At 32.8% G+C, this 12,022-nt stretch overlaps 1 protein-coding gene across 9 annotated transcripts in view; it reads left to right on the top strand.

Annotated features, from left to right (window-relative positions):
- The window catches only part of Usp45 (ubiquitin specific peptidase 45), an 88,341-nt gene that overhangs the window by 70,902 nt on the left and 5,417 nt on the right, over window positions 1-12,022 (top strand). For 5 of the 9 annotated variants that reach the window (XM_078019578.1, XM_005335879.5, XM_040283135.2 and 2 more), the window contains 3 exons: window positions 2,991-3,077; window positions 6,150-6,303; window positions 6,983-10,697. The exons of 2 other annotated variants lie outside the window; for them this stretch is intronic. In XM_078019578.1, the coding sequence (XP_077875704.1) occupies window positions 2,991-3,077; window positions 6,150-6,303; window positions 6,983-7,113 (372 nt within the window). In that variant the 3' untranslated portion in view covers window positions 7,114-10,697. Of the gene's footprint in view, window positions 1-2,990; window positions 3,078-6,149; window positions 6,304-6,982; window positions 10,698-12,022 lie in introns of those variants that run through there. 2 more of the 9 variants (XM_078019580.1, XM_078019579.1) reach the window with 2 other exon arrangements.

Consider the following 12,022-nt stretch of genomic DNA (forward strand, 5'->3'; position numbering starts at 1 on the left):
TCCTATTCTCTACTATCCCTCCTCCCCTCCCCTCCCCTCCCCTTTTCTCTCTCTGCCCCCTCTACTGTAAATCATTTCTTCCACTTGTATTATCTTGTTTTACCCCTCCTTTCCTCTTATATGTAATTTTGTATAACCCTGAGGATCACCTTCCATTTCCATGTGATTTCCCTTCTCACTCCCTTTCCCTCCCACCTTTCATCCCTGTTTAATATTAATCTTCTTCTCAAGCTCTTCGTCCCTACCCTGTCCTTGGTTACTCCCCTTATATCAAAGGAGTCATTTGGCATTTGTTTTTTAAAGATTGGCTAGCTTCACTTAGCATAATCTGCTCTAATGCCATCCATTTCCCTCCAAATTCTATGATTTTGTCATTTTTTAATGCAGAGTAATACTCCATTGTGTATAAATGCCACATTTTTTTTATCCATTCATCTATTGAAGGGCATCTAGGTTGGTTCCACAATCTTGCTATCGTGAATTGTGCTGCTATGAACATCGATGTAGCAGTGTCCCTGTAGGATGCTCTTATTAGGTCTTTAGGGAATAGACCGAGAAGGGGAATAGCTGGGTCAAATGGTGGTTCCATTCCCAGCTTCCCAAGAAATCTCCATACTGCTTTCCAAATTGGCTCCACCAATTTACAGTCCCACCAACAATGAACAAGTGTACCCTTTTCCCGCATCCTCTCCAGCACTTGTTGTTGTTGGACTTCATGATGGCTGCCAATCTTACTGGAGTGAGATGGTATCTTAGGGTGGTTTTGATTTGCATTTCTCTGACTGCTATCGATGGTGAGCATTTTTTCATGTACTTATTGATTGATTGTATTCAGACCCTTCTTGTTCTCAAGTGAAACATAATGTCTGCAAAGCCATATTCTAATTTCCAAGGATCGAGAATTGTAGGGAGCACAATCCCTAAGTAATGTCTCTGTTTCTAGTTTCTCTTAAAGTCTATTTCTCTATAATATTAGAATCTTTCACAATACTGAAAGGCGAATCTCAAACTGGATAGATGTCTTTGTCATAAACATTCCAATGATTAACATTGTAAATATGTAAATAGCTCTTAAAGACTAGCTAGAAAATATCCCTAACAGTAACATGTATAAAAAATATCAGTTGACAGTTCTAGAAGATGTACAGATTCCAAGACATTAAAAATAGGTGCATTGTTCATAGCAAAAGAAATACAAAGTAAAATGACAGATTCGCTTATTTAGCGTGTTCAAATTAGCAAAGATACAGTAGTGCCGATACGGACGGAGTGGGATATATGCATTTTCATTGTTCAGCAGTGGGCATATAAATTGATAACACCCTCTGGAAAGTAAATTAGTAATGGATATCAAGAACATTAGAAATGATTTGAATCAGTGTTTAAATAAAAATACTCTTAAGTAATTTCACTTCTAAGAACCCCTTGCAAGGAAATAGAGATATACACAAAATTACATATACCACTTATATAGATTATGACAGGTTCAAGGCCTAACTTTGGTATCCAGTATATGAATCATCAGATTTATATGTTAATGACATGAGGAAAATATTGTGTCTCATTCTATTAAAAATTTTAAAAAGTCAGGAGAGCACATATGCCCAAATATAAGGCTAGATATTTTTCAAAAATTATCCTCTATGAAAAGATTCATCTAATATTAAAAGCCTTTACAAAATATCTTCTATATGGGATGGTTTTTCAGCAGTGAAGTCCTGATTGTGGAGGATACAAAAACTTGAAACCATTTCAGTACATGTATTGGAAAATTATAAATGTCACCTGATTAAAAATGAGAAAAAATAATTAAAAGTTGATCAAATATTTAGTGTGTGTGTGTGTGTGTGTGTGTGTGTGTGTGTGTGTGTGTGTGTGTGTGTGGTGCTGGGGATTCAACCCAGGGCCTTGTTGCATGTGAGGCAAACACTCTACCAACTGAGCTATATCCCTAGCCTTAAATATTTATTCTTGAGATACGACCTCATAAAATTTTATGTCAGATATCATGTTGAACTTTCTAAAGATCATTTGAAAAAACAAAAACAAATCAGTTATTGGTTATATTTTCCAAAAAATAACCAAATAATCTTATTTCTTACTTTAAAGAAAAACAAGAAATAAGCAGATCAACAGTGAAATTATGTGATTTGCAATGGAAAAACCAAAGTCATGAATGTCCTGTGTGAAAGGAGGTGTCTATTAGAGAGTCTATCTAGACAATTCAGATTTAAGTATTTTCTCATTCCAATAGTATCCATTTATAGGTCTCCTACCCAATATATTCTGTAGACTATCAGCTTGTTTTATTACCATTTTATAATGCCAGGCATACATTTTGCAAGGTTTGGCTTTGGAAATTAAAAACATAAAAAGAGGTAGAGCTTATTTAAGAACATGAAGATTTATTTTGATTTATATATATTACATTTACTTTTACTGATAAATGTTTCAAGTGCTCAGGTTTTTTTTTTCTTTTTAGCGAATGAGTATTATTGAATTTTAAAAATAAATCTTACTGAATTTTAGAAAAGGACATAATATAATCAGTTTATACTTGTTTTCAGCATTCTCCTAAATGAGGTTGTTTGGAGGCAAGTTCACTGTTAACAAGTCATTGAATTAGGCCCAGAATACCAGGGATTTGACTCTTGAGTTGGATACATTTTCATGAAAGCATATATGTTAGTAGCTTAACATTTAACACATTAAATTTATTTTTCCATAAGTGTTGATAAGCCACAGTGAAAGTAATCATTTCCCTTATTGTTCATGGTAAAAATCTCCATGTAAATGAATACTCTTTTCAGTAGCAATGTATGAAAACCTGATTTTTAACTTAGTCATATGAATTTTGGACTCTTGATTATTCACGTTTGTTTATCTATATGAAAAAAAAATAACTTCTAGAATTCCTTTTGGGATTTTAATTAACCCAGTCTTTAGAGCTAATTAAGTTGTATTAAAAATTTGTTTTTGGTATTTTTAAGGCTGGCTTGAGTCTTCGTAAAGTAAACAGACATGTAGATTTTCCACTTACGCTTGATTTAGCACCATTCTGTTCTGCTGCTTGTAAGGTACAGTATATTAAGTTATTTAACTGACCTGCAAATAATATGCTTTAAAGCATATCTGTTTTGTTTATTAGGCCATGCTTTTGCACTTTTTGTTATTGTCATTTTAAAAATAAGCTGCTCCTCTGAAAGGAAATTTTAATAATGAAGGTAAACCAGTAATTTTTTTTTCATTTAATACATTGAATCTGACTTCTGTCCTTTGAGCATGAGGCATGATAATCGCAAAGATCAAAGCTGTACTTGTCAGCTGTGTATAATACTTCAAAATTGTTCATACCTTATTAGGTATGGAAAACAATGTTTAATAATTACTTGTGTGTACATGTAAGAATTGTTGAGATAAAATTGATTACTAATGGGAACCAAACTATTATAGGGTAACATAATGTCCTGTTCAGGTTTTGTGGTTATGTAGTAGAATGCTTTTTGAAGTTTAATATTTTTAGTACATTGACCAATCAAAACAAAAATATTTTAAATGCAATTTTCCAATGAGTCTAGTTTATCTGCTGTGGGATACCAATACTATCTACAACTATTAATACTTAATATTCCTAAAATTTGGTAATGTGGTAAATAATGAAATTTAGTAAGCTTTTTGCTTTTTTTTTTTTTTTTTTAACTTTGAGTACTAGGGATCAAATTCAGGGTCTTGCACATGCTGGGCAAGTGCTCTGCCACTAAGTTACATCTCAGACCTCTGTGTTAAATTTATGGGAACAAACCAGGTCCAGTGGCACATGCCTATAATCCCAGTGACTCAGGAGGTTGAGATTGTAACTTAGTGCGACCCTGTTTCAAAATAAAAAATAAAGAGGGGCTGAGGTTGTATGGCTTAGCAGTAAAGTGTCTCTGGATCCAATTCCCAGTACCAAAAAAAAAAAAAAAAATTACATTTTTAAAGTGCCTATTGTGAATTTTTAACATACACAAAAGTAGTCAGAAGAGTACAGTGAACCTCCAGCACCCAGCCCTAAAACCTTATGGCAGGTCCTCCCCCATCCACATGTTCCTTTATGTTCTTCTCTGTTGTTAACATTCAATCCATAAATATTTTATTATGTATCTCTAAAAGGAAAGACATGCTCCCTATCCTTTTTGACATAATCACAGTACATTTATTGTAATTTCTTCAATCATCTAATCTTTATATTTCCAACTATTTCAAATGTGATTTTTTAGAATGAATTGATAACCAAATAAGGCCCATAAGTTATGAATGAATGATGTCTTTTAAGACATGGCAAAGTTTTGTTTTGTTTTGTTGTTTTTGTTTTAGGGTGTTTTTTTATTTTGTTTTGTTTTGTTTTTGTTTTTGGTGCTGGGGCTTGAACCCAGGGTCTTGTGCACTCGAGGCAAGCACTCTACCAACTGAGCTATATCCTCAATATTTTCAATGGGTAGTGTTTTCTCTCCTGCCTGTCTGCTCTCTCGTAGTTTATTTGTTAAAGAAACCAGGTCATCTTTCTTGGAATTTCCCATAATTGATATTTTTATGATTGTTACCCCTGTCATTTTTATTTTTACAGATAGGTAGTTAGACCTAGAGAGGGCTGAATATAATTCACATTTAATAGCAACCCCCCTCCCCCACCATTTCTGGTAAGGCTATTTTATAGGGATTGTTCTGTTCTTTTGTCAGGAAGCACAGCATATCAATTATCCATCTTTGTGTGATATTAGCAACCAGTAATGCTCAATACTTAATGAGTTCATTAAGAATTACAGAATGGTGGTATTTTAATTTGAACCTTTTTTTTCATTTATTAGCTTGAATATGTAAAGAGAAATTCCTTTCTTCTGTTTAGTTGTCTTATGGTATAATTGTTATAGAAAAGGCAGGATAAATGTTTGATTCTTTCTAAATCATTTTTTCAAAATAATGAATTGTTTCATTAGTTATTTCCTCAAACTGTAATTAAATTACAATATTCTGATTATGGATTCATGGGTTTAAATACATATGTTCCAATTCATTAATTGTTCTTTTTAATCATGGTCCAATGTATCTAGTCTATTGTGCCCATATCTGACCACTGAAAATCACTACAAGTTGGCTTCTGGATTCTCGTGACATGACCCTAGTGTTCTCTCTTTATGGATTATGCCATCAACTGAATATATTGTTCATTTGTGTATTTTCAAATTTCCCTGCTTAGTGTTTACTTTTTAAAATTTAATTTTGTTTAATATTTAAATAAAATATTTACATAATTCCCAAGCCAAGTGTATCAAATGTACTAAACAAGATAAAATTAATCTATTTCACCTGTTTAATCCCTCCTTTTATAGATTAACATGTTAAATTATGTTTTATTTTTTGTTTTAAAATATAAGCAGATGGGTATGCATATTTGCATCCCCCCCCTCTTAAATAATGGTAGTTTACACGATGTGTCCTTGTTTTCTACTTTATTTTTAACATTACATCCTGGAGATTATTTCATAGCAGTGTTTAGAGATAGTATGCACTTTCTTCTCCCTCCTCCCCTTTCTTCTTTCTTTTCTTTCTTTCCTGTGTATTAAACTCAGGGCTTTGTGAATACTAAACACATGCTCTAGCACTGAGCTACTCTCCAGGCTGGCACTCCATTTTTGAAGCAGAATTGGATTGGATGCATCATAATTTATTCAACCATTTCTTAATTGTGGACATTTGAGTCTACGTCAGTCTTTTGATATTACACATAATCCTGCAACTAATAGTCTGGTATATGTCTTTTTATATTTTTTCTTATGTACCTGGGATACAGTCCTAGAAGCAGAATTGATGAATCCAACAGTAATACATATGTAACTTAGCTATATAACATGAAATATCCTTGCCTAAGGGTGGACCCATTCATATTCCCCCATGCAACTTCTCAGCAAGGAGTCTTTTTCTCTGCAAACCAGCCAACAGAAAATCTTATCAAGCTTTTGCATTTTTGCCAGCTTAATAGGTATAGGGGAAATATCTCAGTGTAGTTTTAATAATGCATTTCTCTTATTTTAAGTGGGATATACATTTACCTTTTCTTATAAGAATATTTCATTAAATATTACTAATTTGTTTTTCCTTTTTTTTAAAAGAATGTAAGTGTGGGAGACAAAGTTCTCTATGGTCTCTATGGCATAGTGGAACACAGTGGCTCAATGAGAGGAGGGCATTACACTGCTTATGTGAAAGTGAGAGTACCCTCCAGGAAATTATTGGAACATATCACCGGAAAGAAAAATGTATCTGGTATGCCATATTAAGTATTTTTTATTCTTAAAAGTAAGGTAATTTACTATTTCTTTTTTGGAAGGAGTAAGATATTACCTCAGATGAATTCACTTTATCAATGTTTAATGCAAGTTATGTCTTAAGAGTGTTTAGGTAATTTGAAAATCTTAATTATCATAAGACTATACTCTTTTTTAAAAAATTAAAAGAGACTATACTCTTAGGTGATACGAAGTGACACATAGTTTTCAAGGTTTTGAATCATCATGTATTGCAGTAGAATTACTATTTTACTTAACAATACCCAAATTTTTTAAAGACCCACCTGGTCCTCAGAATACAGTAGGAGTTGGAAATTTGCTGGCTTTACTTATGGATCATCAAATTAACTTTAGCTCCTTCCCTTATTCAGTGAAAATGATTCTTTTCTCTGAGCAATTAAGTATTTACAAGGCTAATATTTTGCTAGACATTTAAATTAAAGTTCTGTTAACTGAGGATAATTAATTATAAAACTCATGCTTTGAAAGAATTGGTTCATTGTGGAAAATGTTTAATGCAAAAGGAAACAGAATCTTAGAATAAAATCTGCCAGTGGATAAGTGTACTTTATAATGAACATGTTGTTGTTTATATTTAGAGAACACAAAACATGCTTACTATAAAATTTTACTTCTTTTTTTTTTTTTTTTGTTAGGTTTGAAAGAACCAGATAGTGAATCAGGAGGCCAGTGGGTCCATGTTAGTGACACTTATGTGCAGGTGGTTCCGGAATCGAGAGCACTTAGTGCACAAGCTTATCTTCTTTTTTATGAAAGAATATTGTAATGATTTGTTTAATGGCAGTGATTACTTAGCTCACTTTTATTTGAATGCTGCAGTGGTAACCATATATGTAATGTGCCTTTAGTCTTCTCTTTTACATTGGAATAGCATGTCACTCAATGCTCCTTAACTTTTTCACCATTTTGGTGAATCCTTTTAAAGTAAACTAAATTTACTCTGTGCTTTAAAATTCATATTTTTAAATGTAAAGAACTTTTTAAAAAAATATTCATCTTTAGGGACAAAATAATCCAAATTTTAGTGGTTGAGGAAGTCCCTTTCTGATATGGCTCATTATTACAAACATTCAGAAATAATACTAGCTAAATCAAATCATTCCTTAATATAGTGTTTCCTAAATGCATTACCACTTTCCAGATCTCATGTAACATATACTGTGCTATATTTACTAATTTAAAAAAAATGTTTTAGCCTTTTTAAACCATGGTTTTGTTTTGAGCAATCATATTTCACATTTTATGTACTTATTTTTTCTAATAAACATTAAAATAAATTTAAAACTATTAAGGAAAAATTACTCATCCATGTACTACACCACTTAAAATCATCTCAGGGCTGTCTAGTGGCATATATGTATTATTTAGAAAACATTGCCATAACTATATGAAGTAATATCTAATATAACATAGTTACTTTGTCATATTTTATATAAATTTAGCCATATAAAAAGGTATCACTGTAATTTTGGTAGTGTGGGTTTACAAATAATGTGTTGATTAGCTTATAGCTTTGAGGTTTGGGGAATATTGAAACATTTTATAAACAAACCATTTAAGCTTATTCATGATAGAGTTGAACATAATTTGCAAGTTTCTGGCCAAGATCAAAATATAATTATAGATAAGTGACGTGGAGAATTTATAAACAGAAATTGATAATCCGTTTTTGATCATTGGATGTCTTTGAAATATAAATTAGCAAATTATGTTTGTGCATAATAGAGAATTCTTATACTTAACAAGGAACACCTTCTATTTCTGTATTTAAGTAAATATTAAACATGGTTTGGGGGTATAAAGAAACCCCCACTTTTTTTTTTTTTGTCTTTAACAAACATCTTTTAAAAGTTCAGGTATATTTAGTTTTTACTTTAATGAGGCACAGGGCTGGCACTTCTGTTCTCTTTTAAATAATTAACAGCAAAAATGCAGTACCTCCCCCACCTCTAGAACACAAATTATCAAGCTTTAAAAACTTAGTATGAAAATATTACTATTCCTCAGGCTTAAATTTCAAAAAATCATGGCAACTTCAGTGTCATATTATTGAATCAAAACATAATTTCATGGTTCTAGCATCCTAATCTTTAGTGCCAATGAATGATATATAGGCAAGTGTCAGATATTTTTTTTTTAGAAAGGAAAAAAGGATAGGAATAGTGGCTGTAGATAATGTGTAGAAATATTTTACCAAGACTGACCTTTTTTTAAGATGTAAGTGTACATTATCAAGGTTACCAGTGCTACCTTTTGATACATGATTGAATGGAATTAGAGTTAGTGTTAAAAATGGTGGTGGTATACAAAATGAAGAGCTTTAAAATGTCATTGCATAAAATCTATTTTTAAGCTGTTGGAATTTCAGTAGTAAATTTTTTTTTTTTGTTGGGGAGGGGGTGGTACTGGGATTGAATTCAGGAGCACTCAGCCATTGAGTCACAATCCCAGCCCTACTTTCTGTATTTTATTGAGAAACAGGGTTTCACCAAGTTGCTTAGCACCTCACTTTTGCTGAGGCTGGCTTTGAACTCACAATCCTCCTGCCTCAGCCTCCCGAGCTTTTGGATTATAGGTGTGTACCCCTGCACCTGTCTAATAGTATAATTTTTTTCAACAGAGAAATACATTTTTGTTAGTAGGATCAATTTGTTGTGTAAAAGAAATTTTCAGTATTTTCTATTTAGTTGTAATCCATTAACGATGAAGATTTTATTACCAGAGCAATGATTTTTTGAAAAATATTAAATTTATTTTTTCTTTTTTTGAATTAGCCATCTTGGTAATAGCAGTTGCCAACAAGCAATGTCCCCACCATGAAATAATGTCACCTCATTCATTTTGACTATTAAGTGCCATTTTGACTATTTTCACTGGATAGGCATCCATTTTTTGTTTCAGATAGATATCTAGATGAGGCATCTGTACCTGCCATGGGTCATGTACTGTGATGACACTATTTTATTATCTTTTAAAATGGAAAGATGGATATATAGAGATTTTTGACATTATTCTACCAGTAACTTGGAAATTGGATGTTTTTATTTTCATTTCCTTTAGTATTAAATGAGCCAATTCTGAAATCTATTTTCTTATGGCCTGTAGTTTATGAAATGCTTTTTTCTTGTCATCTGAAAATAGGAAAAAAACTTGAGTTTGAAACCTAGGTCTTTCCTGAATGTATTTTTTGTAATAGAGCATGCTGAATTCCATGAGTCCTGTTGTGTGTGTTGACCGGGGGGAGAGGTACTGGGGATTGAACCCAGTGGCACTCTACACTGAGCTATATCCCCAACCTTTTTTATTTTTAATTTTGAGTCAGGGTCTCACTAGGTTGCTGAGGCTAGCCTTGAACTTGCAGTCCTCCTTCGTCAGTCTCCTGAATTTCTGGGACTACAGGCATGAGCCTGTCTGAGTCTACTTTTAAATTTTTGTTTTAATTTTGAATTTTTTCAAAGCACACTTGCAGGGATATTAAATTGTGAGACTACTGTAATAACAATAGTTTCTGGTACCTCAGGAAACAGTATAAATAAATTAGAATGTTTACATTCAATACAACTACCATAGTGTTGACTGAATACATTTGTGAAGTAAAACAGAAGTTTGCTAGCTCTGTTTAGAAAGTTGTTTACAGGGTATGTCTAGCCCCAGATCCTTCTAGTTTTTCCATATTTAAAACGATAACATTTTGATTATGTGCCAATTATGTGAATATTTTGACATAACCAAATATACATATACACCTAAGTTTTTATCATTTAGTATTTTTAAAAATTTATGTGAAGACAATCTCTTTAGTTGACTAAAGAGAATGATAACTGGTATCAAAAAGGATAGTTTATGTACCAGCAGAGCTATTTTACTACATTTAATAGCTCTTAGTTTGAATGTGTAATGACTTTAACCAGTGGTTTTATGCAATAGTTAAATAAAATTTCCTGAAGATTAATGAAGTATATTATCCCTCATCTAATTTTTGTAGTACAAAGTAACATCCTCCCTATTTTTCTTTATTTCATAATTTATTTTTCTGCATGGTACATGATCAAATAAGCTTAAACCAAAATGTGCAATAAAAATTGAACTTTTAGATAGTGTCTAGTACATTATTAAGAAAGACTATTTCTATATTTTAAATGTTTTTGTTCATGTAGAAATTATCAGTTCAAATCTGTTTAAAAGATATAGGACTATATTTTAAATTTTGAGTATTAAATTCATAATGTCATTCCTACTGTTTTATCTTTACTTTTTTGGCAGTGTTTTTAGAAAATAGTTATGTAATTTATTGAGTATTATTTTGTTGTTACTGTATAAACATCATAATAAATATTCTTATTTATCTTATGTTACAAGACTGGTCTTGGAGTTTTTGCACTGCATGTTATTAACAGAATACTTTATCTGTCAACATTGTACTTCCTTGTGTTTTAGTCCCTTGGGCTAAAAATATCATAAACTGGTGACATATTAACAACAGAAATTTCCTACTATTCTAAAGGCTGGGAAGTCCAAGATGAAGTTGTCAGCAGATTCAGGATCTCGTGAAGGAACACTTTTGATTCTTAGTGTTTTCTCACTGTTTCCTCACGTGGCGAAAGAATCAAGGAAGCTCTCTGGGCCTTCTCTCTATCAATGTAGAGGTTGGGAAGGAAAATCTTGACATTTGTATGTTCCCTCCAGAACTTTGTGTCCCTTTTATTGTTTGATATGTAATTTCAGAGGTTCAAGTAACCCCTGAAACCATTTTCATACAGTTTTTTCAATTACAGCCACACAAAATGGTCCAAAATGTTTGCATTCCTCTATTTATTAGGATAGACTAGGTTATGATGATGAATCCTGTTCTTAGTAGTATTACACAACAAGTTATTCTTTGCTCACTTAAAGTTTACTGTGAGTCTAAGCAATCTGCAAGGCAACTGTTTTCCAACTTGTAACTATAATGCAGGCTGATTCAGTCTTTGGCAACACCATTTCAACACCAGGTCTCTTCTCTGTGGCAGGAGAACAGAGTGCTAAGAGGTCTTGCACTGGGGATTATGTTCTTCATTTTGGACAAAATTGGTCACATGACTCTGCCTAACTGCAACAAAGGATAGATAGGAAAGAGGAAATATCCCATGGGCTCAGTAGAAAAGGAGATAGGATGTGTGAGTTTACTGAGGTGTCTACCACAATCCACCCTTCTGGTCACCAAATACTCAGCTCACTCTTTTTCCAAACATGGAACACAATGACTTCCTGTTCAAGAGACTGCCCAGAAGTCCTGTCCATGCAACACTTTATCGTCTAAGACCAGGCTTTTGCCCCCATTCACCTGGAGACCCAGAAACCAAAATGATGTGCTCTGTTCTCCACATGCTTAATGGTGGTGGAAAAGATGGAACCATAGCCCATAATCAACTTTCTAATCCAGAATGGGGAAGAATGGGAGATAGTGTCAGGGTCCTGTTTGGGGGATATGTTCATGATTGGACGTTGTTCTCTGTGACCCCAGACTCCATCCTCTGAGAGGAGAGTTTTTATATATTTTAGTTGGATACAATATCTTTATTTTTATGTGGTGCTGAAGATCAAACCCATAGCATGTGCGAGGCGAGTGTTCTACCGCTGAGCCACAACCCCAGCCCAGAAGGAGAGTTTTTTAAAATTAACTTCTATTGGAATGA

This window comes from Ictidomys tridecemlineatus, chromosome 8 (genome assembly GCF_052094955.1).
Source record: "Ictidomys tridecemlineatus isolate mIctTri1 chromosome 8, mIctTri1.hap1, whole genome shotgun sequence".
NCBI lineage: Eukaryota > Metazoa > Chordata > Mammalia > Rodentia > Sciuridae > Ictidomys > Ictidomys tridecemlineatus.